General features: G+C 64.5%; 2 protein-coding genes across 2 annotated transcripts in view; one reads left to right on the top strand and one right to left on the bottom strand.

Annotated features, from left to right (window-relative positions):
- The window catches only part of LOC132317027 (dedicator of cytokinesis protein 2-like), an 84330-nt gene that overhangs the window by 33381 nt on the left and 24467 nt on the right, over positions 1 to 26482 (top strand). The window contains exons 24-28 of the mRNA XM_059817651.1: positions 112 to 205; positions 830 to 936; positions 2843 to 2954; positions 4293 to 4314; positions 6577 to 6666. Of these exons, the coding sequence (XP_059673634.1) occupies positions 112 to 205; positions 830 to 936; positions 2843 to 2954; positions 4293 to 4314; positions 6577 to 6666 (425 nt within the window). The remainder of the gene's footprint in view (positions 1 to 111; positions 206 to 829; positions 937 to 2842; positions 2955 to 4292; positions 4315 to 6576; positions 6667 to 26482) is intronic.
- Positions 10088 to 22161, bottom strand: LOC132317028 (INSYN2B protein-like). Its single transcript, XM_059817652.1, has 4 exons — positions 21287 to 22161; positions 20627 to 21238; positions 15561 to 15635; positions 10088 to 10289 (listed from the first exon to the last, which is right to left on the bottom strand). Exons 1-4 carry the CDS (start codon positions 22159 to 22161, stop codon positions 10088 to 10090), a joined length of 1764 nt encoding a protein of 587 aa, XP_059673635.1.

Here is a 26482-nt window from a genome sequence, read left to right as displayed (position 1 = left end):
CACAACCTGGGGGGAGGCAGGAGGGGCCGGGGGTCACCTCCCTGCCCACACAGCATCCATCTGTCTGTCTGTCCTGCCCCACGGGCGCATGGCGAAGCACGGCTGGTGCAGAGTCAACTCTTGTCTCTTTGCAGGGAGCAGCCCTGAAGTACCTGCCTTCCATCCTCGAGGATGTGTTTGGGATCTTCGACTCCTCTGTGCTGGGGTAGGGTCCCCGTCACCCCCCATCCTCCCCGGCCCCGCTCTGCGGCGTGCTTGGCGCCTGCCGCAGCCACCTCTGCCCCCGCTCCCATCCTGCAGCCACGCCCCATCCCAGAGCTGCCGGTGGGGATGTAGGCTAACACCATCGAGCCAAGGGCGAGGGCAGGCAGAGGGGTCTGGGTTTCCTGATGCCTGGGAATCGCCTCCTTATCCCTTTCCTAGTGCAAAACCATGGGAGGGTTTTGCTCAATTTGAGCAGTAGCCTGTGCTTCAGGCACGGGCTGAGCCTGGAAGCCCTCAGTCCCAGCCAGCTCCGTTTCGGGTATTCAGGCGGGGTTTTTATGCCCGGTGTCTCCATGCAGCTGTCTGCGGTGGGCACGGCTGCCTCGCCGTGTCATGCGGTGGGACTATCCTGCCCTGCACCTCCCTGCACAGCTCTGCCTGCCTCGAGCAGCTCCCCCTGCCCCGCAGCCCCGTCCTGACCGACACACGGGGGCAATCGGTACCCGACCCCCCCCGCTGCGTTTGTTTTCTGCAGAAGGAAAGGGGCTGCAGGTGCTCGGGACTGCAAAACAAGCCGGGTTCTTGCAAGCCCCGTATTTAACGCTCGTTAAATCCTGGATGGCAGGGCCTTGCTGCGGGACTTCATTGGGAACCTGCCACCCCAGCGCCTGCTGAAGCAGAAGCTGCAGTCCCTGACCGACATCGTCAACAGCAAGATCTTCCAGTCCTACGGTGAGAAGGGGCACCGGGCGGTCGCGGTGGCACTGCCCGTGCTGAGCTCTCCTGGGAGGGCCATGGCATAGGATGGGGACAAGTCCCTGCAGCAGGGACCTCTCCTCTGCCCCGGAGCCAGCGCCCGTGCCCGGGGCGGCTCTGCGGAGGGAGGCAATTCCCTTGGGCTTGTGCTGGAACCGTGCGTGGCCCAGCCCCTTGCCGGGGTGCCTCTGGCGCAGTTGGGGTGAACCTCTCCCGCTGTCGGAAGCACTGCCAGGCTGCAGAGGGAAATATGGTTTAGCTGAAGCAACATGCGGTTGGTGTGACGATGGTTTAGCAGTGGTGTTCAGGGAGGGGGTGTCGGGGGCTTGCTGCCAGACTGGAAGGGCGTGCTGAGTAGGATTCCCCAGGTCTGCCTTGACTCTGATGCTGTTTGGTATTCTTAGGAGTAAGCTAGATGATGGAAAAAAGAGTAGACTCGGTAAATTTTGCGCAGCAAGGCAGAAGTGGCTGGAGGTACGCTGGAGGACAGACTCAGGATTGAAAATAATCTCAACAAGGTGGAGAAAAGGTTTTGAAAGCTATAGATTGTATTTAAATTGAAAACAATCACGTGAAAGCAATCACTGAGCAAGCAGGGGCCGGAGCCCAGGGCGGCGGCAGTGCTGCGGGAGGGGTTTGGGCTGGGGGACCAGAGGGGCTCGGCGATGCAGCCCTCACGGGGGAGCGTCCCTTGGGCACGCGAGTGCCCTGCACCCTGCTCGGCATCACCGAGTCCTCGGCTGGGCTTACTTCCACATGCGGTTTTGGGTGGCACAAGAAACTTGTGTCTAGACCGGAGAGAGTCCAGAAGAAAGCAGTGAGAGAAGCAGAGCTTAGAAGACAGGGCAAGGGAGAAATGACCGCGGCCTCGGGGCAGGAAAGGGCACAGTGGAGATGCGATGAGCTTCCATGGGTATCTACACGGCATCGTCAAGGAGAAGGGGAGTGGGCTGCCTTGGGGTGCTGTGCCAGGGGCCCTGGGCTTCAGCCGCAGCAGGGAGGCTCGGGGGAGCAGCTCAGCCGCAGGCAGCAGGAACCGTTTTGTGTCTCTGCCCGTGGAGACTTTGAGAGACGGCAGCGTGAACATGTCTAACTCAGCCATCGAGGTCACCTCCTGCTGCGTGCTCCCGCTCTGCTCTGAGCCGCCGTGATCCTGTGAGTGGTCCCCGCGTCCCTCCCTGCATCCTGCCCTGGGTCCCTCCCTGTGCCCTCGGGAGCCAGCACGACACCGCTCCTCCGTACCCCACAGCAAGCAGATGGTCGTGCCAGCAAGAAAACATTGAAGAAATGTTTCCCCCCACGTTCCTTCCCCTCAGTCCCCCTTTAGTGGTGCCGTTGTAGTGATAAGCAGCGTCGTGGAGCCGCCAGTGCAGCGCGGTGTCACAAATACCAGCCCTGGGCGGAGGAGCAGCGTAGTACGCGGTGGGGAGAGCAGCAGGTTTCTCATGTATTCAGCACTAGAGACTCTGGTTTGTCTAGACGGTGTCCAGTTTAAAAAGTCTCCATCTGTTAAATCTGAAGCACTTTTAACAGAGCAGAGAAGCAGAACAAAGTCCGTTGGTGGAAGCTGAAGCAAGAGCGGTTCAGATGAGGCTTTTCTATTTTATTTTACTTTATTTTAGTGGAGAGGGTAAGTAGCTGTGTAACAGGGTGCAATGGATTCTCTGTGTCGGAGCCTTCCCACCAGGATTTAATGTTTTTCCAAAAACCCTGCTCCATCTGAGGAGGAAGTTGGCAGCTCCATGCGTGTGGGTCGCAGCCCAGCCCAGGCGCCGTGCTGGTCCCGTCTGTCCTGTGGGTCCCTTTCCTGCCCCGTCCTCTCCCACGCTGGGGTTGTGCCGGCGCACCCGCCAGCCCCGTGCTTCCCTCTCTGCCCCAACAGAGTGCCGGGAGCTGCTGCTGCAGACGGCGGTGCCCATCCTGCAGGAGCTGATTGAGAAGGGGGAGGAGGAAGATGCCTGCATTGAGCTGCTCAGCAACATCCTGGAGGTGCTGTACAGGGCCCAGAAGGTAAATCCCGTCGTCTCTGCTGGCTCCTTTTCCCTCTCCACTAATGGCCGTGGAAATGACCTGACTAAACCCATTTGAGTAGGGCTAAGCACAAATTACTGGGCACGGTATGGTTGGGACTGATCGCGGTCCATCCAAAGTCAAAGGGGGCCGTTGACGTTCACCAATCCCAGTGGGAATCAGCCCAAGCTGGGGCTAGAAATCTTGATTTCCACCTCAGCTGCTCTCTGGTGAGTTCCCATCAGTCCCCATGACTCTGGGACAGCACCGACCCAAAGGCGAGGGGTGCAGCGCCGGCCGTGCCTCTCGCTGTCCCTGCTCTGCAGACCCAGGAGCAGGGCGAGGGCAGGGGAGAAGGCAGCCGGTCAGCGATTGCTTGCTGGTCCCTGCGCAGCGTTGGGCTCCAAAATTAGCAGTGACGGCCCTAAACATGAGCCAGAGCCCCACGGCACGGGGGTCCAGCCCAGCATCTGGCAGCAGAGAGCCGACCGTGCCTGGAGCGGTGGTTGTTGGTGCGGGGTACCAAAGCAAGAGATCGCAGTAATACACCGGTCCAGCTGCACCGGGGGCTCAGCGTGCTGGGTGTCCGGCTAGGCAGGGTCCTGCTGCGGGTGCCTGATTTGTCCTGGGATGGCCTCCGGTGGAATGGGGCCGTCCTTGCTGGGCATCAGCCCGACTTCCCAGGGCATTGTTTTGTTGCAGAGAGCAGAGGAGCTGCGAGTGCAGCAGCGCGCAGGTGAGGGACGGCACAAGGACCACGGGGACGCGGAGCTGGTGAGTGTCTCTCTGGTGGGATTCGGCACTCGGCAGGTGACGGGAAGGAGCCAGGCGCCCCTGCGCGTTCGGGAAGGGCTTATCTGCATCTCTCGATGGTGACAAACCCTGTACGGTCACCTGGAGTCGGTGCGCAGGGCTGGGCTGCTGGCAGGGATGCCGCGGTGATGGGTCAGGCGTGGGAAGTGCCCTGCAGGGCTGGGAGGCCGGGGGTCTGCATGGCTCTAGGCTTGCTGTGAGCCCCCAGGGACCCATGTCCCACCCTGGGGTGGGGGATGTCTGTACCCAGACCTTCGCCCTGGTCCCCCCCGTGGCCTCGGTGCTTCCTTGTGCACCGGCAGGTGGGCTCCGGCCGTTCCAGCTCCTCGCTTGGGCGAGGAGCGAGCAAGGTGTTGTGGCTCTTGGTGGGGGGAGCAGGGCAGCCCGGTGGCATTCCCAGCGGAGCAGGCGAGGCGCGTGCGAGGTGTGCCGGCGCTCCAGAGCCGGCTCACGCTGGGTCGCAGCCCCGCCAGCATGCCGGTGGCCCCGCTGGACTCGCTGCTCCCCAGGCGCTGGAAGGATAAAGCGTGGGCTTGCAACACGAAGCAGCGTACAAAAGATGTGGCACAACTGGTGACTGCCGACAGCCGTGGCAGCGTGACCTGCGGTCGCAGCTCTCCTTGTAGGCTCCTGCCCCGGCATCATGGGTGTTTGGGCTGAGCACGTTGAAGTCGCAGGCGCCGGCACAGCCCTCGCACAACTGTGCTGGCAGCTCCCTCCTTAGGTCACCCTTCTCCATTTCCCACGGCACAGAAACGCGGCACACAGCGTGGTGTGGGATGCTGGGTCACGTCGCTGTGGTGCCAGGCTGATCTATCTGGCAGGGCCAGGCGTGTCCGTACCTCGGTAGCTGTCTCCCTTTCCCCGTGTTGCCTGGGTGCTGCCCTCCATCCCCTGCCTTTCCGCAGCTGGCATCGGGCCATGTCCCTGGGCCACCAGTGAGCCCATCACCGTCTCTCCCCGCAAGCCCCAGTCCACCCACAGTGGGGCCGAGTGGCTGGAAGTCACGTGGCAGCTGCCGGTGGTGGCCACTCCTGCAACGTTTTGGGAAAGTGCAGGGATCCATGCTCTGGCTCTGCAGGATACTTCCTCCGTTTCTGTCCTTTCTAGGCTGGTTTGTGCTTCGGGGTCCCTTTCTGGGACCCCTTGGGAAGTCCAAATGTCACACCTACAGCACAGCGACCGGCGCCGTGGATGCTGAATCAGACACATGCCACCACGTCCTGGGTGGGCGAGGTGGCTTTTTAATTCCCGCGGCACTGGGAAGCCCAGGCAGTGGAGGGGAAAGCTTGGACATTGTGGTTGAAATGTCTCATTTTGGCCTTAACTTTTAAACCTAAAATAGCCTTTAAGGAGAGGATAGTCAGGATGCTCATGGGTGAGGATATTTCTCTTGTGTCAACCCCATGTGAGCTGAAACCTGTCTTTTTCTGCCGTACTGACTGCTCGGGGGGACAGCTCTGGCTAGTGTGGACGCAGCCGTCCCCAGCCGTGCCCAGCCGTGCCCAGCCAGGTGGCCGGCTTCGCCAGGGCGGTGTAGGAGGCCGAGCTGTGCCGAGACCCTGAGCTCCATATTTACACCGGAGTGCATCACCTTGTTCCAGCTGCAGCTCCAGCTGGTCGCCCTGATGCTGCCAGCCCCCAGCGCGGTGGTTAAATGAGCCGTACTTGCTGTGCTGGAGTGGACAAGACTTTTATTTCAGTATTTCATATAAATCACGAATCTTTAGAGTCAGCTCGTGATTTCCCATCTCCCGAGGTGCCATGAGCCTGTCCCTCCTGGCAGCGTGCTCCCACCCGGCCACTGCCAAGGACCAGAGCTGTCTGATCCCACACTGGGATGAGGATCCTGGCTGAGGATCCCGGCTGAGGACAGGGCTCATCCGGCAGCCACGCTCCCCCACAGCTGGAGCTGCAGAGGTGTCAGGGCTCATCTGATGGCCACCGTCTCCCACGGCTGGAGCAGAGTTTCTCCCTCACAGAATCACAGAATCACAGAATCACAGAATCACTATGGTTGGAAAAGACCTGTAAGATCATCAAGTCCAACCTGGGGGAAAAAAAAAAACAAAACAAACAACACAAAAAACAACAAAAAACCAAAAAAAAACCCCACAAACAACCCACGCAAGCCAACCACCACACAACAACAACAAGGCACAACACACCAAAAACCAACCCACCCAACACCACACAGCACCATGTCCATCAAGCTACATCCCACAATGCCACATCCACACGCTCCTTGAATACCTCCAGGGAGGGTGACTCTACCACCTCCCTGGGCAGTCTATTCCAATGTTTCACTACTCTCTCGGTAAAGAACTTTTTCCTAATATCCAGCCTGAACCTCCCCTGGGGTGACTTGAGGCCATTTCCTCTAGTCCTGTCACTTGTCACTTGGGAGAAGTGACAGGACTAGAGGAAAAAAACCCTCCCTGCTCCACGGAGCACTATGGGGTGCGGATGAAACTTGTGCCCTCAGTCCCAGCTCCCGTGACCTCTGCCAAGAATAACTGCAAACACTTTGCAACCTCCTTGCCTGCTTCTTTTGGTGAGCCGCAATAATTGCGGCAGTGCCACGGGGCCGATCGCATGTGGCCTGGGAGGTGGTGTGCCTCCAGCAGCGGGTGCCTGCGGGTGCTGGGGACCGCATGCCAGCTCTGTGCCATGGGGGCGATCCCCGTAGGCTGCGGTGATGGTGCTGTCACCTGTGCCCTCCCTCCCAGCACCATGGCAGGCAGCGCTGGGTGCTCAGGCATGGCTGTGACACCTCTTGCCTTGCAGGTGAAGGTGAAGAAGCACATCCAACTGATCCTGGAGCAGCTGCTGCACACCGTCAATCGGAGGGTGATCGTCCTGGACCGGGAGAACTCCCTGCGGGTGAGTACCACCGCCGCTGCCTCGTGCTGTGCCAGGCGTCAGGGCCGCGCTGCTTCCCATGGCTGCCTTTGGGCAATGCGGGAGATGCAAAAGGCGTCGTTGATTTAGGGGTCTGGGATTTGGTGGCCAACGCTACTCCTCAGCTGGCATTGCAGCCTGGCACCCGGCCGGCTGGGGCTGGACATGCAGGTATTAAACACAGCGGGATGCACGAGAAAGCCCAAAAGGGAGGGGGAGCCATGCCAGGAGCAGGTCTGGAGCAGAGGGTGCGTTGGGAGGAGCAGGCGGGGTGTTTGTGATGCAGGAAGCCCATGTTGGAAGCAGATGCGGGGTTTGGGCTATGTTCTCCAGAAAACCAGCGACTGGACCCGGTGAACCGTCACAATTTTACATGCCAAGAACACGTAGGGGGAATGTGCTGGGACACCCACCTCTCGTGGGAGGGGTAGGCAGGTCAGAGCGCTGCCCAGCCGAAGCTTCATGCAAAGCCGCTGCACCGGGTGCAATGATCTAATCATGAAGGAGGGGGAAACAGAGCTGTGGCCAGCGTGGGTTCATGGGCAGTCTGATGTGGACGTGGCGGCAGACCCAGCGTGCCTGGCCAGCCAGCGAGGCATGGGACCGACAAGCTGCTCTGGGTCATGAGGGTGGTAAGGACCTGGGTCCAGCCGCATTCCAGGAGCCTGGAGCAAGCGGCAGGGCCGTGCAGCAGCGGAGAAGTGCCGTGCTGTGGGGAAGTGCCGTGCTGTGCCGTGCCACACTGCGTGCCGTACCCGGGGAGGTGTGGGCATCTGGAGTGGCAGCTCGGCCCTTTGCTTGAGCCTTCTTGGGATAAGCTGCAGGTTTGCCATCCTGTTCTTTGTTCTCATTAATAAAGACCTAACTAAACCGAGGCAATAAAGCCGGCTGGCAGGACAGGAGATTTATCCTCCCTGGCCCTGCCCATGCTCTCCGGTGGATGAGGCTGCCCTGGTCTGCCAGCGTCCCAGGTGCTGGGATTGCTCCCGCCGATGCGCTGAGGCACCGGCGTTGCCGCTCCCTGCCTGGTGACCCCTTCTAGTAACCCCGAGGGACAGGGGAGGCGCGAGGTATCCCCTCCGGCTCTGGGCTCAGCCTGCCCTCCCCTGCCCACTCGGCCAGCGCAGCCCCGGCGGTGCGGCCCCGTGGTGATGTTTCCCGGCAGCGGCTCTGCTGTCCCGCGGTGGCTCTACTGGCCGAGCCGATGACGGGTGCAGTCCCCGGCACGCGTGGCCTCGTGGCCAGGCAGTGCTGCTTCGCTAGACGTGCCCGCGGCTCTGCTGCCAAAAGCCGCACCGCTGGGGCTGTGCCGGGCAGGAACAGCGGGCTCTCAGCGTTGGAGTATGATTCAGGCAGGAGATGCGACTCGGGCAAGAGATGGGTACAGGGCTGCAGTTGGTATCATCTTGCTTTTAGCCTTTGTTCCCAGGCTGTGTGATTCAGTGCCAGAGGAAGCAAGAGCAAACAGAGCTGTCGGGCACACTCTGCCAGGCTGCGACAGAGGGGAGAAGGGATGCTGGGTGCTGAAGCGTGGCCCCATATACAGTGTGGGAGAAGGGGAGCGGTCCTTTGGCTGTGCCTCACTCCCACCGCTTGCTCCCCTTCCCACACGCTGGCCCTGCCGGGCTCCAGAAATGCCATCTGGCAGCTTTTCCAGTGTCGTTCATGGTTTCCGTGCCACTGCTGCATCCCCTGCTTCCACCCCCGTGTCCGAGGCCCCTCAGCCCAGGCTGCTCCAGCCGCTGTGGCTGCCGGGAAGGCTTCGGGGAACCAGAGACGTGTGTGCCCACACCAGGGGTGGCCTCCATCCACGGGGCTTGCGAGCGCCTTGCAGGGAAGGGATGAGCTGCCACAGGAGCGGCTGCGGCTGAGGCTCGGGCGGCTGCTGGCGAGCGGGACTGGTGCTGGGCGCTGCAGCATCTCCCGTGGCCAAGCAGTCAAGGCCCCTTGGCACCACGGGGTCCCTCGGCACCGCCGGTCCCCCTCGGCACTGCCGGGCTGCAGCCCCACGAGCGCCGGGCAGGTCCCCGGCACAAGGGATGGGGCTTAACGCCGTGTCAGCTCCTGCACGCGCGAGCCTCCTGCTTTGGGGTACCGCGGTGTGGGCGCCAGCTGGAGAGGCCGTGGCCAGACCTCCCTGCCCTGTGCCCCGCCTCGCCAGACCTCTGGTCGCAACAGCCGCTTGCTGTGGCCGGGGGTTCCAGGCGCTTCCTGCAGCAGGCTGGGTGACGTCCTCCTCTCCAGGGCTGGTGGCCCCGCTGGGAGAGCCGTGACTGCTCCTGCCGCCAGCGTGGAGTGGTGAGAGCCCCGGTGCTGTGTGCGGACGGCATCGCCCGGAGCGCTCACCCCGCGGCTCCACGGCTGCGGAGGGTGGTCAGGGCACGGCGTTTCCCGGCGGGCTGGGGGGGGAGCGTGGGGAGCACTGACTGCGCCACACTCGGCATACACTCGCCTCCCACTGCTGCCGCCGGCCGCTTTGATCTGGGACCCTCATTAAACTGACGCTGAATTTCTCCTCTCGCGGGCAGCCTCGCAGAGGCCGGAATATTTGAGCTGCTAATTCCTTTCTCCCTGTAATTAGCCAGCGCATCCTGCAGCCAGAGAGGCCGTGCCAGCCGGCTGCAAAGCGGGAGAGGGAATTTCTAGCCTTCGCCACCCCAAGCCACCCCCGCTTCTGCAGCAGCCCCGGGTACAGGCAGGCTGGGGGGGCTCAGCCCCCAGCCCCCTGGCCTCGCACAGGGGAGCTCGCCGGAAGGAGAGCCATGTCCCCCGGGACCCCCACACAGCCCACACACCCCCCCGGGAGGTCTCGGGGACAGCTCTCTCCTGGCCAGGGTCCCCCAGAGACCATTTTCGGCCGTCCCTGACCGGGGGTGCAGGAGGAGTCCCGGCACTCCTGGTTAACCTGCAGGCAGCAGCCGGGGGGACAGGTGAGCAGCCCACGCTGTGGGGCGCGGGGACCGGGGCCCATTTCAGCTGGGGCAGGCTGGGAGCACTGGGGCTGCAGGCGGCCCTCGGGGAGCCCCGAGGCAGAGGAGGGCTCGGGCTGCTCTCGCCGAGGGGCTGTGGGCGCCTGGGGCTGGGCAAGCACTGCAGCCTGTGCAGGGGAACGGCCGCTGGCCCCCTCCTCATCCTCATCCAGAACAGAAGTGCACAGTGGGAGAGGATGTAACAAAAATAGCGTCTCCGTAGGATTTATTGAATTCTCATTAAATACAGCCATTGTTCCCCTCGCCTTATTTACACAGGGGCTTCGATAGATTAAACTGAACGGTTAAAAATATAAAAGCTGGTGCTACCCAAACCCTACCGTCAGAGGGAGGGAGAGGAGGAAGGAGATGTGGGCAGGGGGTCAGTGCTGGGATGGTGCCCCCACGCTCCTGGCCTGCCAGGCACTGCTGGCTCACAGGAACCAGAAGCATTTGCGCCTGGATTTCTTCGCGTCCAGCTTCGCAGGCAGCTTTGTCACCGGCGACAGCTCTTGCCTGGGCGGCAGGACGGTCCCCGCCGCCGCTGCCGTGGGGGAGCTCGGCATTGTGTCGCCCTCGATATGGCTCAGCACCCGCTGGAAGCGGCCCTCCTGCTGCCGGAAATCGTGCTCCACGCTGCGGGCGAGCAGGATGAAGGGGACAGCGTTAGAGGGCATCGCCCGCCACGGTCCCCCACCCGCCACAGCTCCATGCCCCAGCACCCATCTCCACCCCTGTGCCCCTGGGGAGCTCAGTCCCCGGCACGTCCCCAGGGCACGTCCCCGGGGACCTCAGCCCCGCTGCGCTCCCGAGGCTGCTGCGCGGGGACGGCGCGCATGGCAGGGGACCAGCCTGGCGTCGGCAGCTGTCGTCCTGCGGCTGGAGGGGATGACTGAGCCCGCGGGATGCGCAGGGGCCTCGCGCGCTCAGCCGCCGGCTGGGAGCCTGCGGTGCAGAGCGGCCGTTTGAGCATTTCTCTGGCAGCTTTCTTCAGGGCTCCCGGCATTTCCCGGTGGGCAGAATTCCCGGGGTCACCATGCGCCCCTGCGAGGGGATGTCCTGCTGGCATGCCCTTCGGACAGCTCCTGCCCACCACCCTCACCCTCAGAGGCTCTAAGTGGTGGGATGGGGGCCGGATCCGTTCCTAACGGAGCCTCCACCTGTGGCAGTGCAGTCCGCAGCCGGGCACGCGGCACTGCACAGCTAAACCTGCTGTGCCGGAGCAGCCAGGGACCTCTCCTTCTAGGACAGACCAACAAACAGCCCCTGACCTGGTGGCAGGGGATATTTTGGGATGGGTCACCCTCAGCTGCCCCCCCGCACCTTCTTTCTTATCCAGCCTCAAAGCCTGGCGCTGCCTCTGCTTTTCTCTCGGGCTCGACTGTGCTTTTTCCCGTTTCACCCACTCGCCAGAGCTCCTTCGCCCTAAACGCCTGCCCTAAACAAGGACAAACACACCAAGTCCCTCCTGGGGAGCTGATCTGCTGCAAAGAGCCTCCCTAAGTGCCAGGGACTTGCTCCCGGCACGCTGTGCTGGTGGCACTTAGGTGGCACTCGGGCACCGGGCAATTGGGGTTTCCTGCAGCAGAAGCAGAGTCCCCGGCTCGGGAGCGCAGCGGCTCCTCTGCCCTGGTCAGGCCATCGGTGGCAATGCCCCTCAGTGCCCCGCAGGCACCGGTGGCACTGCTGCAAGGGCTGACTGTCCTTGGCAAGGCGGCCGCGCTCCCAGCACGGGGGGACGGGCAGAGGAAGGCTCCGGACGTGCCGGGCACCCTGTAGTCACTGGCCACAGCAGCATGCTTCCCTCGCTGCCATCCCCTCACCGCAGGACTGCGATGTGCTCCCCCCGAGCAGGGTACGGCTGCTGGTGGTGCTGCTCTGTCCCCTCGGGGCTGCAGGGTCCCTCCAGCTCAGACGAACACACGAGGAGACTTTGCCGGTGACGTGCCCGGGGCGGGTAGCCAGCCAACCGCCCTAGTTGGGGACGGGTGCTGAGGCAGGGGGCCGAGCCCAGGGTCTGTGGGACCCTGGTTAGCACTGAGCCCCCCAGAGAGGGGCTGCCCGGCCCTGGGGCCAGGGTGTCTTGTCCTGCCACTGCTGCCACCAGCACTGTGCGCCCGGACCCGATGGGCTGAGAGCAGCTGCGGCATCAGGAGGCGGCACAAGACACGATGGCTGCGCTGCTGCCTGTCACACCACTGGTGATGCAAGGAATTAGGGTGCCCTGGGCCTGGGTAGGTAAGGGGGTCTGTGCCCCCCACCACAGCCTTCAGGTTTCCTGCAAGTGCCAGAGCCCTCCGGTGTCCCCGCAGCACCCCGCAGCACGCAGGCTGGCTGCTGGCGGACACGTGCCATGCTGCTTCCTCACATGGAAAGTGCTCTGATCGCCTCACACCAGCCACGTCCCATCGGATCAGCGAGGTGCTGCGGTGTGTGCTTGGGACCACCTACGTGGCACGGCCACCGCACACATGGGGAGCGCCCCACGAGCCCCACGCAGCACACTAACATCTCCTGTCACCTCCTGTCTCCTCGCCCTGCTAGGACACTGATTGTCCCCAGCTATTTCTAGCAAAAAGGGCAAGCGGTGGCAGACAGCCCCTTAGCAGGGGGACAGCGTGGGGAGCGACCCCGACTTCCCAGCACAGATGCAGAGGAAGGGCTCAGGGCCACTATAGGGGCGCACAGCTGGCGCCTTCGTGCGTGGTCCTGGGACGGGACGCAGGCGGGCAGGTCTGCTCCCCGCCTGCCGGCGATCCCCGAGGGCTGGGGCCGGGAGCACTGCCCTGGCTCCTGGCACCCGGTGCGCTCTGCACTCGGTGCTGCCGCCGCTCCCCCCCACGTCCCATGTCCCACTGGAGCCTCTTCTCATCACGCGGACGGCAGCAAAGCCCAGAGGGAGTCCCCAGCGGGAGCCTGGCAATTACAGGGAGCCACCTCCCCTAGATGTGACATTTCTCCCCACCGCAGTGCTGTGTGGAGACAGGCTCGTCAGACCCAATTAGCACTGAAGTCCCCCACCAGCTACAGGGGGGGGCAGTTCATGGTGTAAATAAGCAGAGAACAAGAGAGACAGACGCAGCACTGCTGCGGTGGCACGGGTGCGCAGGGCAGCCGGCGCAGGGGCTGCGAGGACGCCGGTGCGCAGCAGGGGCCGGCGCCGGGGCACCCCTCAGCCCAGAGGTGCCTGGAGGAGAGCGCGTCTGTCCCACGCACAGGCACTCACAAAAGCACGGGGGGGGCAGCAGCTAAACCGCCATGTGTGCACTCCGCGGAGCACTGCTTGGTGCGAGCGCTGCGTGCTGCGTCCTGCGCTTCTGAGCACTAGCAGAGTAAGCCTAATTAATAGCAAAATGAGAACATGCCTGGCCAGCCACCTGCATGTGTGGCAGGCTGCACGGCCAGAGGGGCAAACAGACACCTGGATGGGCAGAAGGCTTGGGTGAAACTGCAACGCCCCGATTCCCATAGGGCTGATGGGGAGAGGGCTCTGGCCATGTCATTGCCTGCACCGGGAGGGTGTGAGATGCCTTTCCCTGAGACTGAACGGGCAGTGGAGGAAAGCGCTTCCACGCCCCAACCCAGTGTCGACGCCAGGGAAGCAGAGCTGAGGTCGCGTGGTCCCAGACCCTGGCAGGGGGCCGGAACCCCGTGCACGACCGGCAGCCCAGCTGCAGCATCTGTGCCAAGCTGACACAGGGACAACGAGATGCAGCCTGGGCTCAGAGCAAGTGAGCAAGCCCACCCACCAGCCACTAATGAGGCTTTCCCTGATACATTGCTTTTACAGAAGATAAATGCTCTGCCGCTGAACCGGAGCAGCTCTCCTTCCAGCTGCAGCCAGTCAGCTGTCCTTCATGAAAATCACCCCATCTATTCCTGGGAGCGAGAGCTGCTCTCCACAGAGATAAAGGGACCAGATTCAGGCCACGTAACACCAGGACCCTGCTCTGGCCTTTTGACGCGTGGTAGGACCTGGCTGCAGAGCAGTGATGTGCCTGAGCCCGTGCCGGGAGCCCCGGCAGCACACTGGGGAAGAGCTGGCACCGGTGTGCCGGAGCAGCTCCTCGGCAGGCCCAGTGAGCCGAGCCCTGCTCCGAGGACAGCGAGCACCCACGCTGTGCTAGCACCCGTGCCCCTCCAAATCTGCCGCTGAGGGGTCCCGGCATGCCGGCTGCCAGCCGCGTCCCGGCGTGGCTTCAGTGTCCTGCCTGGCACGGGGATGGCAGGGCCAACGTGTGACCGTGCCCTGGCACGGTGTACCCTGCCGGGGGAGATGCTGCCTTTAGAGCCACGAAGAGAGCCGCGAGGAGAGAGGGGAGGCTGCAAGCTCACAGCCGGAGCGTGCCGCTGGTGGGGAGCAGCCTGTGAGCCCCATCTGAGGACCCTTGCAGAGGGAGGGTCAGCCAGCAAAGAGAAATCATCCCAGGAGGGGCAGCTGCACCACCCTGCCCTCAGAACAGCCCAAGCTCAGGCTCAAATGGCATCTCTGTCCCTGCTGCCCCCATCCCACCTGCCCTGGCGCAGCAGCCCAGCTGCCCGGGCTGGGTCCGGGTCCGGACCCCCTGCTTGGTCTTGGCTGCAGCAGAGGCCGGGGAACAGCAGTCCTCCGGGTCCGGACGAGGCATGGGAATGCATCCCCAGCTCTGCCACATCCCCAGCTCTGCCACATCCCCAGCCGGGGAACAGCAGTCCTCCGGGTCCGGACGAGGCACAGGAATGCATCCCCAGCTCTGCCACGTCCCCAGCTCTGCTGCAGCTCTGCCCGGAACTCCAGGGTACCCTGTGCTGGCCGAAGCACCGATGAGCACACCTCTGCGTCCCTGGGGGTGCACGGTTGCCCGCTGGGCCCCAGGCTGTGAGGCGGGGCTGCGTTTTGCACCAAACTGTCTTCTGGCATGACAGGCACTGCCGGCTTCTCTCCAGTCCCATGGGAGCCTCCCGGCAGGCGCAGAGACCTTGGCAATGGCCTGTCCTTGGTAAATCAGCACCTCTGGCCTTCTCCCGCAGGCTGGCAGAGGCTGGCAGGCGACGTGTCCCCTGGGGCTGGTGCGAGACGAGGGCGCGCTGCAGACCGCGCGGCGTCGGCCCTCTCCTCCCGGCCAGCTGTCACCCCTGTAACTCGTGATTAGCAGAACGCCGTTGTGCCGACGCGGGCTGGGGCAGCTTTGGTGGTTGCAATGAGGGCGGTTGCCCGACACCCATGAGAGGTCTGTACGTGATACCCAGCGACACCCGTGAGCAGTCCATACGTGGTGCCCCCCAACACCTGCGAGCGGTCCGTACATGGTGCCCCAGGAGCAGGGGCAGCTGCGGGGACAGCGGGGCTGACAGCCCTCTGCGTCCCCAGCTGCTGCGGGGCCACAGACAGGACGGGTCCCTTGGGACAGGGATGAGCAGGACGAGGCGCAAGGACACAGCGCTGCACACATGGCACAGGGACAGCTGCTCCCTATGTGCCCTGTCACTTTTTCCCTTGAGCTTCCAGCAATGGCCTCTGCCAGGGACCTGGCACAGGGGGTCTTAGCTGGTCCTGTACAGCCGGGATTGTGTCTGTCCTAAGGCGCTGGAGGCGTTTCTGCGACAGAGAGCTCCTCCGCTAGGAGGGACAGGAGAGGAAAAGCTGCGACTGTGTTAGTGCCACGTCTCCCTGGGGACAGCTCAGACCTGGGCAGGGTGAGACCCTGCAGCCCTCGCGGCTCAGGGTGCCCTGAGCATCCACCCTGCCACGGGGACAGGAGATGGAGCGTAGGCGGGCAGGTCCCCTCCGTCCCCCGACACAGTCCCCAGGAGTGAAGGCTCGCAACTCCCCTGCACCTCTGCCTCGTAGCCAAATTAGGAGCCTGAGGGGTGGAGGAGAGCAGGGGCCCTGCCGGGAACATCCAGGGTGCCAGAGCTGGCTCTTACCTGTAGATGATGCAGGCACAGTCCCGGCAGGTCCCACAGTTGGCGATGTCTTGCCCTGTCCGGTACGAGTGTCGCCTGCAACAGAGCAGAAGTGCTGTGAGCCTGGAGACCCGGCCGCCGTCTGCCTGTGCCTCCCCAGTTCATAATCCAGCAGCCAAGAGCCGGGACCCAGCTCCTCTCCTCCCTGAGTCCCAGCTCCTGTCCTCCCTGCGATCCAGCTCCTGTCCTCCCTGGATCCCAGCTCCTGTCCTCCCTGCGATCCAGCTCCTGTCCTCCCTGGATCCCAGCTCCTGTCCTCCCTGTGATCCAGCTCCTGTCCTCCCTGGATCCCAGCTCCTGTCCTCCCTGCGATCCAGCTCCTGTCCTCCCTGGATCCCAGCTCCTGTCCTCCCTGTGATCCAGCTCCTGTCCTCCCTGGATCCCAGCTCCTGTCCTCCCTGCGATCCAGCTCCTGTCCTCCCTGGATCCCAGCTCCTGTCCTCCCTGTGATCCAACTCCTGTCCTCCCTGTGATCCAGCTCCTGTCCTCCCTGGATCCCAGCTCCTATCCTTGCTGGGATCCAGCTCCTCTCTTCCCTGGTTCCCAGCTCCTCTCCTCCCTGGATCCCAGCTCCTCTGTTCCCGAGAGATTCCATTTGCTGCCAGGCCAAGTGCGGTGCCTGTCAGCTCCGCAGATTTCTCAGATGGTTGCAAATCAGAGACAGACACAGCAGAAGCCCCGAATCCTTCACACCTCCTTTCATGTCCATCCCAGAGCTGCACCTCGTGCCTGTGGCCACCCCAGGCCACCGTGCATCTCCCCACACATGGTGCCACAGAGGTGGCGAGACCGTGGGCAGCGTGAGTGCCCTGACGGATGGGCAGAGGGAGATGCGCCAGACTAATCACCAGCCAATGCCAAACTCAGGATTTATCTCTTTTTGATGCTTTCACACCAGAGAAGCATCATCCTCCTCCAGGGAAGGTGCACGGGACTCAAATTAAGCTGACGAGCCCCAAAGCTCAGCTCAACCTCAAAGCAGTCCTCCTCCCCAATCCCTACAGAAGGTATCTGCACCCCAAATGTTTCTGCTCAACACCAGCCCCGGCGCACCCCCCGGCCAGCTGCACGCTGCGCAGGGACCACACGCCGTGCCGCCCCGCTGGGCGAACGCCGGCTGCCTGCCCTGCTGCCCTCCTGCCCAGAGCTCCCCGGGACCATGTCTGTGCTCTGGTCCCCCCACACAGAGTGAGTGTCCCCGGTGTCCCCGCTGCCTGCCGGCAGCATGTCCCAGCTCCTGCCGCCCTGCCAGTGCAGGGTGTCTGCTGGCTGCAGCGTCCTGGCACCCCAGGGGCCAGGCAGCTGCGGGGCACCGGGTCAGCAGCGAACCTCTCGCCCGGCTGCAGTGCCAGCCCGGTGCTCCCCTGAGCCCGGCAGCCTCCATGTGCCACCGCTGGCCCTGGCTTCGGCTGCCGGCAGGATAGCCACCACCTCCCCGGGGACATGGCCCACCGATGTCTCTCCTGGCTTAGCAGCCTGCAGCTTCTCTGAACAGAGCTTGTGTGCCTTTGGCTTTGCAGCCCTCCCGAGCCCCCGGGGTGCCGGGGCTGTGCCAGGGCTGTGCCGGGGAGCTGCCCACGGCGCCCGGTGCCCCAGCACTGCCAGCAGGTACTCCTCAGTGGTGCCCCAACTCCGGTTGCTCTCACAGCTGTAAGAAAAGGGCTCTATGAAATGCTTTTGGTCACCCTTGCAGACTCCGTCTCCACATTTCCATTGCCCCTCTTAGGCAGCGCAGGCTGCAATTTTTGGGGGACAGCTGAGGAAACACCCCCATATCCAACTTAGCAGTCACATTTTCCTGTTTAAAGCTTCCTCCTATCACTCGACCTTGATCATGATTGTTCTCAGCCCTTGAAAACTAGGTTTTTTAATGCACCAGATTATGTATTACAATTGGGATTCTACTCTTAGCACGTAAATTAGATCACTATACCTTTTTTGTATATGTAAGGTACATATATGTGTGTGTGTGTGTGTGTGCGCGCGGGTATCTAACATCATATAAACTGCACCTCTCTACCAGGATGAGATCTAACCCTGATATAGGTGTTTGGTGTGGGATGTTGCCAGCGGTAGACGCCTGGACCCTGCGAGGACACTGTGAGCGGCGTCGGGGCTGGTAGCACTGCTCTGGTGCATGGCGGGTGCCTCGGAGCCACCGTGCGTCTGCACGATGCAGACTCGTGGCAAATGAGGCCACGCTGTTCCTCAGCATCAGGACACTAGGATAATTTTTTTATGTGATTTCCCATCCCATTCCTTATGTCTCCAGGCATCTTGTTTGCTCATTTGACTGCAACAGTATACAGAGCCGAGATCTTAATTAAGCTGCCCACAGTGAAGCTAAATCAGCTTCCCAAGCAGACAAACTCAATTCTGACAGTGGGAGCAAACCTGCCCTCTCAACAGAAACCACTCTGCGCACACCCTCGCCATACCCCGCAGGGACGAGGCTCGGCATGGCCACGGCACGGCCACGGGTCTGCGGGCGCCCCAGAGGGCAGCACCGCAGGAGGGGGTCACTCCCCGGCCTCTCTCCTCCGAGCAGCCGCGCAGCCCTGCGGGCAGCAGACCCTCGTGCAACCCTGACAGGCGAGGGGCAAGCGGGCTGCGCCGGGGGCTGCACGGCGAGGGACAAGCTGTGCCGGGGCTGCACGGCGAGAGGCAAAGAAGGCTGTGCCGGGGGCTGCACGCTGACGCGCAGCAGCGGCAGCAGTGATCGCGGGAGGAGCGTACCCCAGCCCTGGCCCTGGCCGGAGCCCTGGCACCGCTCTCAGGTCCCGGTCCATGGAGGCAGGAGCAGCACTGCTGTGCTCGGCTACAAGAAGCACTTTTTCAGCGCTTTGCTCTGAAAAGCCAGGAAAGCGCAGGCGGGGTGCTGGTCCCCCCGGGGACCCAGAGTGTGCTGAGCTGCTGGTGCTGCTCCTCTTTTGGGGTGAACAGGGCCAAGCTCCAGACCACGCTCTCCTCCCCGCCGGCGCGGTCACCCGTGCTGTGCTGGGGCAGGAGTGACCAGGGCGCGCACAAAGCCGACCGGGGCAGGCAGCTCCTGCGCGGCCAGGGGGGACGTGTGCTCAGAGCCCGTGGGAGCTGGCGCCCCAAGGGCCGCTGGCAGCTCCTGGCTGGGACGGGCACACGGCTGCACCCGCGGCTGGGCAGCCTGCGCCGGGGAGGGAGCATGGCGCTGCACGCCCCGCCTAAACACCCGTGTGGGCTTGCACGCTCTTGCTAATGCCTCTGTGGGATCCACGCCGCCTCTCTTGCCCCTAATTGGGAGGAAGTACTCAGCAGTCATTCATTTTAGATAAAACAATCAAACACCTGCGCAGGCACCAGGGCCAGGACTACCAGGAGCTGCCCATCTGGCAGGTCCAGCTCTCCTCCCGTGTGCCACCCTGCCTCCCCAAAAGCCGCGTGCCAAGTCAGACACACCAATACCGCCGAGGCAGACACTGAGCGCGGTGTCCCTGGCAGGCTGGGCCCCTCTCCAGCTGGGACACCAAACTAACGAGCTGCCAAACTGACGAGCTTTCCTGTCCCGGTGCCGCAGGCTGGCCCCACGCGGCTGAAGCGCAGCACGGCTGTACCTGAAATGCCACCCGTAAGCAGCGCGGGGGATGCTCCACAGCACCGCGGTCCCCAGCGCCCCAGGGCCACCTCGCAGGCAGATAGGTTGAGGGCAGGATGGGTCAAGCTGTGCTGCTCAGCGCGAAGCCTCCCGGGCTCTCCCTCCAGCCCAGGCGCTCCCGGTGTGGGCACCCAGGTGAAGCTGCTGCCTCCCTGATGGCTGACCCAGGGGAATGATGGCAGGAGCTTAATGGGAATATCCTGAGCCGTGGCCACTGCTCGGTACCACAAAGGCTGTGTGCGCGTTTCTCCTCACCGCTTCTTTCCCCACGAGGAGCAGAGAGCACCAGCTGCACAAGCACTAGAGATTGGGAGCACATTTTCACCCCAAGCGTTGTCAAACACTGGGACAGGGGCCCGAGAGGTGGGGGATCTCCGTCCCCCTGGACACTAAACCGCAGCTGCGCAAGGTCCCGAGCAGCCCGTCCTGGCTGCACCCACCTTCGGTGGGCATTGGACCAGAGACCTCCGGCAGCCCCTGCCCACCAGCACTGCTCCGGGTGGCACGAGGGCAGCTTTGCCCGCACTTCAGTTACAGCCAACATGGGCTTCGTTAGGTATAACGACCGGATCACTGCACTGCCCTGGTGGGACCTGGCCATCTCAGGGCGTGGGTAACATGCCCCAGAGGGTTTTACAGGAGGGTGCCAGGACCGGCACGGGGTGAGCAGCGCCTCGCATCTCCAGGGAGGCTGGTGGCCCTTGTGTGAGATGAGTTTGGAGGGTCTCAGCTCTGGGCCATCACAGACTAACCTCTAACACCTTGCTCCATTTGGCAAATCTACCTGGGAGGCCAAGGAAAATTGGTCCAGGGGATGCCCTGCCCCACCGCCCATGGAGCAGGTCCTGGGCAGGGCAGGGCAGGGCAGGACTGGGGTGCGTGGGCACCTCCACGGGGCGCAGACATGTCAGTCACTGAGGCACCGGCCGCCTAATTTGTGCCTTAGGTAACTTGAAGGATGGGGCTGAAAGCAGGCGTGAGAAATAGGGGGGCTGTCCCCCAGGCATGGCAGGGAGGCTGTCCTCGGGGCATCCGCCATGGCTGGCAGGGTGCAGCATCCCAGGTCTCTGCTCCCAGTGACCAACGGGCACATCAGCTATGCCAGAGCCGGGCAGGGGGCCCAGCTCCCCTCGTCCCCCTGCCCTGCACCCCCTGCACCCTTTCCCCGGGCACGGGGAGGGCACCGTGGGCACACGCAGAACAAACCAGGGCAGGCAAGACATCGCACCAAGACGCGGTGTTGCGTGTGCGTGGACGGCAGCTCTGAGTTTCTCAGAGGTAAATGCGTCTGGGAGGCGGCAGCACCCAAATCTCTGGCAGGGTGCCCCCATCCTCCATCCACAGCCCCCCCCGGGATATCGGCCCCCCCAGGCCCCCGCCTTTGTTCGCGCCTGCTCACCCGTCCCGCTGGGCCTCCTTCTTCTCCAGGTCCTGGATGACGTCCAGCAGCACCCGGATGGTTTGTTGGCTGGTCTCCAGCACCCCTTCCAGGGACTGCAGCTGGGACTTCAGGTCCCCCTGCTCCCCGGGCCCCCGGGGGCCCTCTCCCTGAGATGTCTGGGTGTCCTCGTCCCCCGTTGGTGGTCCCACCGGCCCCTTGGCCACCACCACCAGCTGCAGAAGGTCCTGGACGTGGCGCAGTGTCTCTGACTGCTCAGCGGTGAGGCAGGGCTGCCCATGCCGGGGGACCTCCGGTGCCTGCCCCGCTGGCTGCGTCCCCACACCGGGGCCCTGCAGGGCCGGGGGCAGCGGCTCCCCGGGCCCCTCCAGTCCTGCCCCGCCATGCCCAGGCTCAGCGGCGCGCAGCCGGCTGCAGATGCCACGGGGGTCCGGATGGCCGCGCGCAGCTGGTGTCTTCTCTGGTGCGGTGGTGGCAGACCCATGCCAGCCCAACACGGGTGGGATGGGGGCTGGCGAGGTGCAGCAGGGTCCCCCCCAGGGCACGCCGCAAAGCTGGTGCTGGGGTGGTGGGGGGTCCCGTGGGGGGTTGCCCTGAGCTGGCTGGCGGAGGCTGTGGGTGTCCGTGGCGGGGACGGTCTGCTGGCGGTGTGGCGAGGGCTGGGGCGGTGGGCGCCCACGGAGCAGGCTCCACTCCGAGTCGCTCCGGCCGAGCCCCTGTGGCTCGGCAGGCAGCTGGGGCTGACCGCAGGGCATGGAGGCCGGGCGCAGGGGGACCCCACGGCCGTCCCTGGGCTTCCCGCGGAGTCGGGCGCAGGCAGGAGGTGGCAGGCAGGGCTCAGGGGCGCAGCTCTGAGCCGGGGAGTTGCAGCAGGCAGCGGGGCACCTGGCTGTGCCAGGGTAAGGGGGACAGGGATCCCTGGGCGGTGGCGGTGGCACACGGCACACCGTGGCTTGCTGGGCGGGGGCTGCGTCACGATCATGCACGGGGAGGCTGCCCGGCACCTGCGGGGGCACAGCCCGGCTGGCGCCGGTGGGCACGGCCCCCCCTGGGCACCAGGTGCTCCCCACAGTGGCAGCCAGCACCGCGTCCCCAGCCACATCACAGATGCTCTTGCTGCGGGGCTGGGAGGCCGGGAAGGGCTTCTGGAGGCTGGGAGAGGTCTGGATGGCGGTGCTCATGCACGCCTTCCTGGGCATGGGCAGTGTCAGCGAGCCCAGCTGGGCCTGGGGCCAGCTCCGCCGCGAGGCACAGAGAGCCGCCGGCTCAGGGGCATCCCTGGGGGGCGGTGAGGCACGTGGGGTGTTGGGGCCAGGGGCGGCCGGGGGCCCTGGGGTGGGGCTGGCTGCCTGCCCCACGCCGCCCTCCACCAGGTCCTTGAAGCGGACCTGCTGCGTGCGGTTGCGCCGGCGTTTGAGGCGGCTCTCGATGTCGGGAGAGTCACGATTGAGCAGCACTGAGCGCACCGTCATGGCTTTCTCCTGGCCGCCCTCGCTGGTGGGGGCCGGGACGGGAAGGGGCTCGCGGCTGACCATGGCTCAGGGCCCCGGGGCCGCTGCCCTGCGGCGGGGTGCTGCGGCGGGGCACGGGGGGCCGAGCACCGGCGGCCAGAGCCCTGGGCTGCACCCGTCCCCGGAGCTGCCCGGGGTAGCGGGCGGCCTCATCCCGTGCCACTGCGGAGAGGGGATGCTGCGTGGGAGGCAGATGAGGGGCCGCTGGCCATGCTGCCCGCTGCCTGGCCCTACAGCCCCTGGCACGCTGCCCCGACAGCCCTGCCCGCCACCATGCCTCCCCAATGGTGCCGGCAGCCCATAGTCCCGCCACCGTCTGCCCTGGCTCAGTGCTGCCCGCAGCGGGCTGCCCGGGGCGCCGGGTGCCGGCCGTCCTTGTCCACGGCTCCTGAGCTCCCGGACCTGTGGGGACAGAGAGAGGTGGGTTAGCCCCAGCCCCGCCGCTGCAACCCCCCGAGGACGGGAGCGTCCCCAACGCACCGTGCTGCCCTACGGAGCCGCTGGCCTCTGCCCGCCTCTGCGCGCTCCCTCCCAGCCCCGCCATCACGAAACACAAAGAGACAAGCTTTGATCTCCGGCACTGCCTCTTCAGCACAAAGAGAGGAGGAAAAAAAGAAACCCCTTTAGCATAAACACGTTATAAGTTCACAGCTCAAATCAAGCAGAAGCAGCTGTTAAAAATAGCTCTGCCTCACTGGGGCTGGTGCCTCATGTTCGCGGGGTGCTGGCAGCAGGAGGGCAGGCATGGGGCAGGCACAGGGGGCTGCTGCGCGTGGGCACGGGGCAGAGCTGGGCTGGGCACGGGGGGCTCCTGTGTGGGATGGATGGACGCGGGGCATCCGCTGTATGCGGGGCACCGGCTCTGCGTGGGGCTGGACAGGGCGTGGGGCACCCAACCTGTGTGGGGCATGGCTAGTGGGCACGGGACCTGTCGTGCGTGGGGCAGGGCTGCACCGGGCACAGAGGACCTGTTGTGTGTTGGACGTGGCCAAACTGGGCACAGGGGACCTGTTGTGTGTGGGGCATGGCTGGACTGGGCACGGGGACCCATCCTGTGTGGGGCATGGCTGGACTGGGCACGGGGACCCATCCTGTGTGGGGCATGGCTGGACTGGGCACAGGGTCCCATCCTGTGTGGGGCATGGCTGGACTGGGCACGGGGACCCATCCTGTGTGGGGCATGGCTGGACTGGGCACGGGGACCCATCCTGTGTGGGGCATGGCTGGACTGGGCACAGGGACCCATCCTGCACGTTGGCACCCACCAGAGGTGCGGCAGGGCTGGCTGGGCTGCAGGTGTGGGGGACCCGCTCCATGAGCAGGGGGAGAGACTGCGGCTCGGGGACACTGAACCACCTCGGGAGCGTGAGAACCAGCCGAGAGGGAGAACGGGCATCACGGCTAAGACACCGACTTTGGTGAAACCAGGGGATCACTCCCTGCCCCTCACCGTGGGGAAGGGCGGTTGCTGGTGTCTCTCCAGCTCTCGGCCCCGGCTCTGCCGCAGGGCTGTGGCTCAGGGGGGCTGCGGCGGGGGTGCCTCTGAGAGCGAGGTCTCCCCAGGGCATCGTACCTTCTGCCACCGTGCAACCCCTGGCAGCCTGCCCGCCCGCGCCGACCGCAGCTCTCACCTGCCCTGCCTCATGTGCAGGCACGTGGCACAGCTCCCGCTCGCAGGGCCACCGCAGGGACCTGGCTGCAGCACCGAGGCCGCAGCTTGTGCCTGGGGACACGACCCTGATGCCAGCAGTGCTTCCCAGGCGGCAGAGGGGCAGGATGCGGGGGGCTGGCCCTGCCCTTGAGCAGGGGCTCTCACAGCGGGGGGATGACACCCAGCCCTGTCCCCTTCCCTGCCATCGTTAGCGCACAGCTATGCAGGGCTCCTTCTCCCAGCGCGGGCAGGGCAAACCTCCCTCCGCAGCCCTGTCCTGGCCATACCCCCCGACGCCAGCACCGAGCCCCCATGCCCACCTTGCTCTGCCTCTGCCCACCCTCATCACCGGCTGCTGCCCCGGCCTGTCGCACTGCCGGGGCATATGACACCACGGAGCACGGGGTGCACGTGGGGAGCCCTGCCCAGGATGCCCCTGGGAAGCAGAGAAGGCTAACAGCTCATTTCGGGAAGCAGCGCCAGGGACAGGGCGGGAGAGACGGAGACACCAGCCCCGGCAGGCAGCAGCGCTGCTTCGCCTGGTGGTTCAGTCTCCCAGCATTCGGGGTCTGCAAACATCCAGAGGTACCTGTGGCGTGTGCGAGGAGCGGAGCGATGTGGGTTCCCCCGTGGCATGGACTCACCTCCTCGCACCATGCCATGTCCCGCATCCCGCAGCACCACGGCTGGCACCGGCCCGTGCCCTGGACCACAGCCCGCATCCCCCCGGTGCCTCCGCACCCTCTTCAGCACACCGAGACAGGAGCCGTGCTGGCTCCGCAGCCCTCCTGCCCTCACTGCGGACAGACACGCGGCACGAGCCAGCCTCCCCAGCCCACCTCGCCGTCTTGCCTTGCTCCTGCTGTAACGAAGCAGCTGACTCAGCAGAGCGGCCTGGAGTCACCCTGCACTGGTAACGAGCAAACTTCCCAAGTGCTGAGCGCGCCGGTGCCCGGTGCTTCCCTAGACCGGCAGCAAGCCACCAACCCAGCAGAGCCGGGGGCTCACGCACCCCTCCCCGGCACTCTGCGCCCCGGTGCCTCCGCACCCCGCCACAGCATTAGTCGGGATGCTGCTCCACGCGCCGCCCAGCCGCCCAGCGCTTTCCTTCCCGAGCTTGGAGCCGTGCCCAGACACCGGGAGATGTTTGTGAGGCAGGACGCGACGGAGACACAGCGAGCGGAGGGATGGGGCACCTCGTTAGTATGGACAGCAACAGGCAGAGGAGAGAGCTGGCTCGGGGACGAGGCCAGCACCGCCTGCCCCTGCGCCCCGCGCTCGCCGCAGCCTGCGTGCGAGCCCGGCAGGAGCAGCCCTGCGTTCACGCCTGCCAGCGGGCACCTGGCCCAGGGCAGCAGCCGTGCCGGCACCCACGCGGGACGGGGCAGAGCCTGCCAGGGTGGCGAGGGGCCGCGGGGCAACCCCCTGCCCGAGGTGCTGCCGCAGCCACAGTCACCGCTCCCCGCTCGTGCCGCAGCGACGGCCGGTGCCCAGAGCTCAGCACCCCCCACCCAGGTACCGCTTCAGCGTCCTGGGCTGCGTCTGTGCCAGGGCGGCAGCACGCCGCGCGGCAGAGGGAGGCCGGCTGGCATGTCTCCGCGCTGGACTGGCCTCCTGAGTACAGCTTGGGACCAGCGCGGCCGGGCTGAGCGCTCCCGGAGGGCAGCCTGCGTGTGGCCAGCCTGCTCCAGAGGTTTCCTTAACGAGAGCGCTAAGGGGCATGGGGCAGAGGGTGCCAGGAACTGCTTCAACAGCCGAGCGCGGGACAGGAACACTCCCGGCATGGTCCGAGCGCGGATGCAGCCGCCATGAGTCCGCAGCAGGGACCTTGCTGAACCACGGCCGATGGTAGAGCGAGATGATTCTCTTCCACTGCCTGCGCAGCAAACACGGTGCTGTCAGTCAGCAGGGCCTCCACCGAGGCACCCTCTGCCTCCCCAACCGCACCGCTGGAGAGATCAGAGACAAGCCACAAGGACAAAGAAAAAGTCCATAAATTATACATGCACTAACTCCATTTGGGAACAGCTCTGAGGATGTCAAACACCAAAAGCTAGGACCCTCCCACTCGTCTCTGCGTATGCTTTATGGCACGGTTAGGTTTAGTGCCACGTTCGGGCGCTGTTTGCAGCGTGCCGGCATCTTTGAGTGCTGATAGAGTCCTGCTGTAGGACAGAATCAGGACTGTGCAACCCAGTGGCTGCGGTATCTGATGCGCCCCCCTGTACTGTAGCTGAATCCGAGGAAACTGCTCTGCCAATGGATCCGTCTGGAAGCGTGGCTCCAGGGACATTTTGGATGCACAGAAAGAGCCACTGGGAAGGGTCTGTGCAGGAAGCAGAGGCACCCAGCATCCAGTCACACCAGCATTTTCCAGATGCTATCCTCAAGCATATACACTGGGAAACGGCACTCAGCCCCACGTTCCCGGGGCCACACGCTCACCCACGCCCCCCCCCGTGTTTCGCTACCTCAGCCGATGCACCGCATCGCATGGAGTCATGCGGCACGCAGTCATGCTCCCCGATCGCCTTCCTGTGCCCCACCAGCTCCCCCGTGAGCACCCCAGTACGGGGACCTGCGCTGCTCAGACTGGAGCAGCAGGAGCAGGGACGTCTGCCGCTAATGCCACCCTACCCCAGAACATGGGTCTGGCCAGTCCGGCAGTGCTGAGGGCTGTCGGGAGGACAGCGC

The sequence above is a fragment of the Gavia stellata genome, chromosome 5 (genome assembly GCF_030936135.1).
Source record: "Gavia stellata isolate bGavSte3 chromosome 5, bGavSte3.hap2, whole genome shotgun sequence".
NCBI lineage: Eukaryota > Metazoa > Chordata > Aves > Gaviiformes > Gaviidae > Gavia > Gavia stellata.
Note: the sequence above shows the minus strand (reverse complement) of the source record. Positions and strands in the feature narration are given on the sequence as shown.

Excerpts from the sequence above, each read along its gene's own strand:
- LOC132317028 (XM_059817652.1), bottom strand. The coding sequence starts at position 22,161 with ATGGTCAGCCGCGAGCCCCTTCCCGTCCCGGCCCCCACCAGCGAGGGC. Across the intron at positions 21,239-21,286 it reads CGTGGGCGCCCACCGCCCCA|CCTCCGCCAGCCAGCTCAGG; the intron begins GCCCTCGCCACA and ends GGACACCCACAG. Across the intron at positions 15,636-20,626 it reads AAGGAGGCCCAGCGGGACGG|GCGACACTCGTACCGGACAG; the intron begins GTGAGCAGGCGC and ends GCTCTGTTGCAG.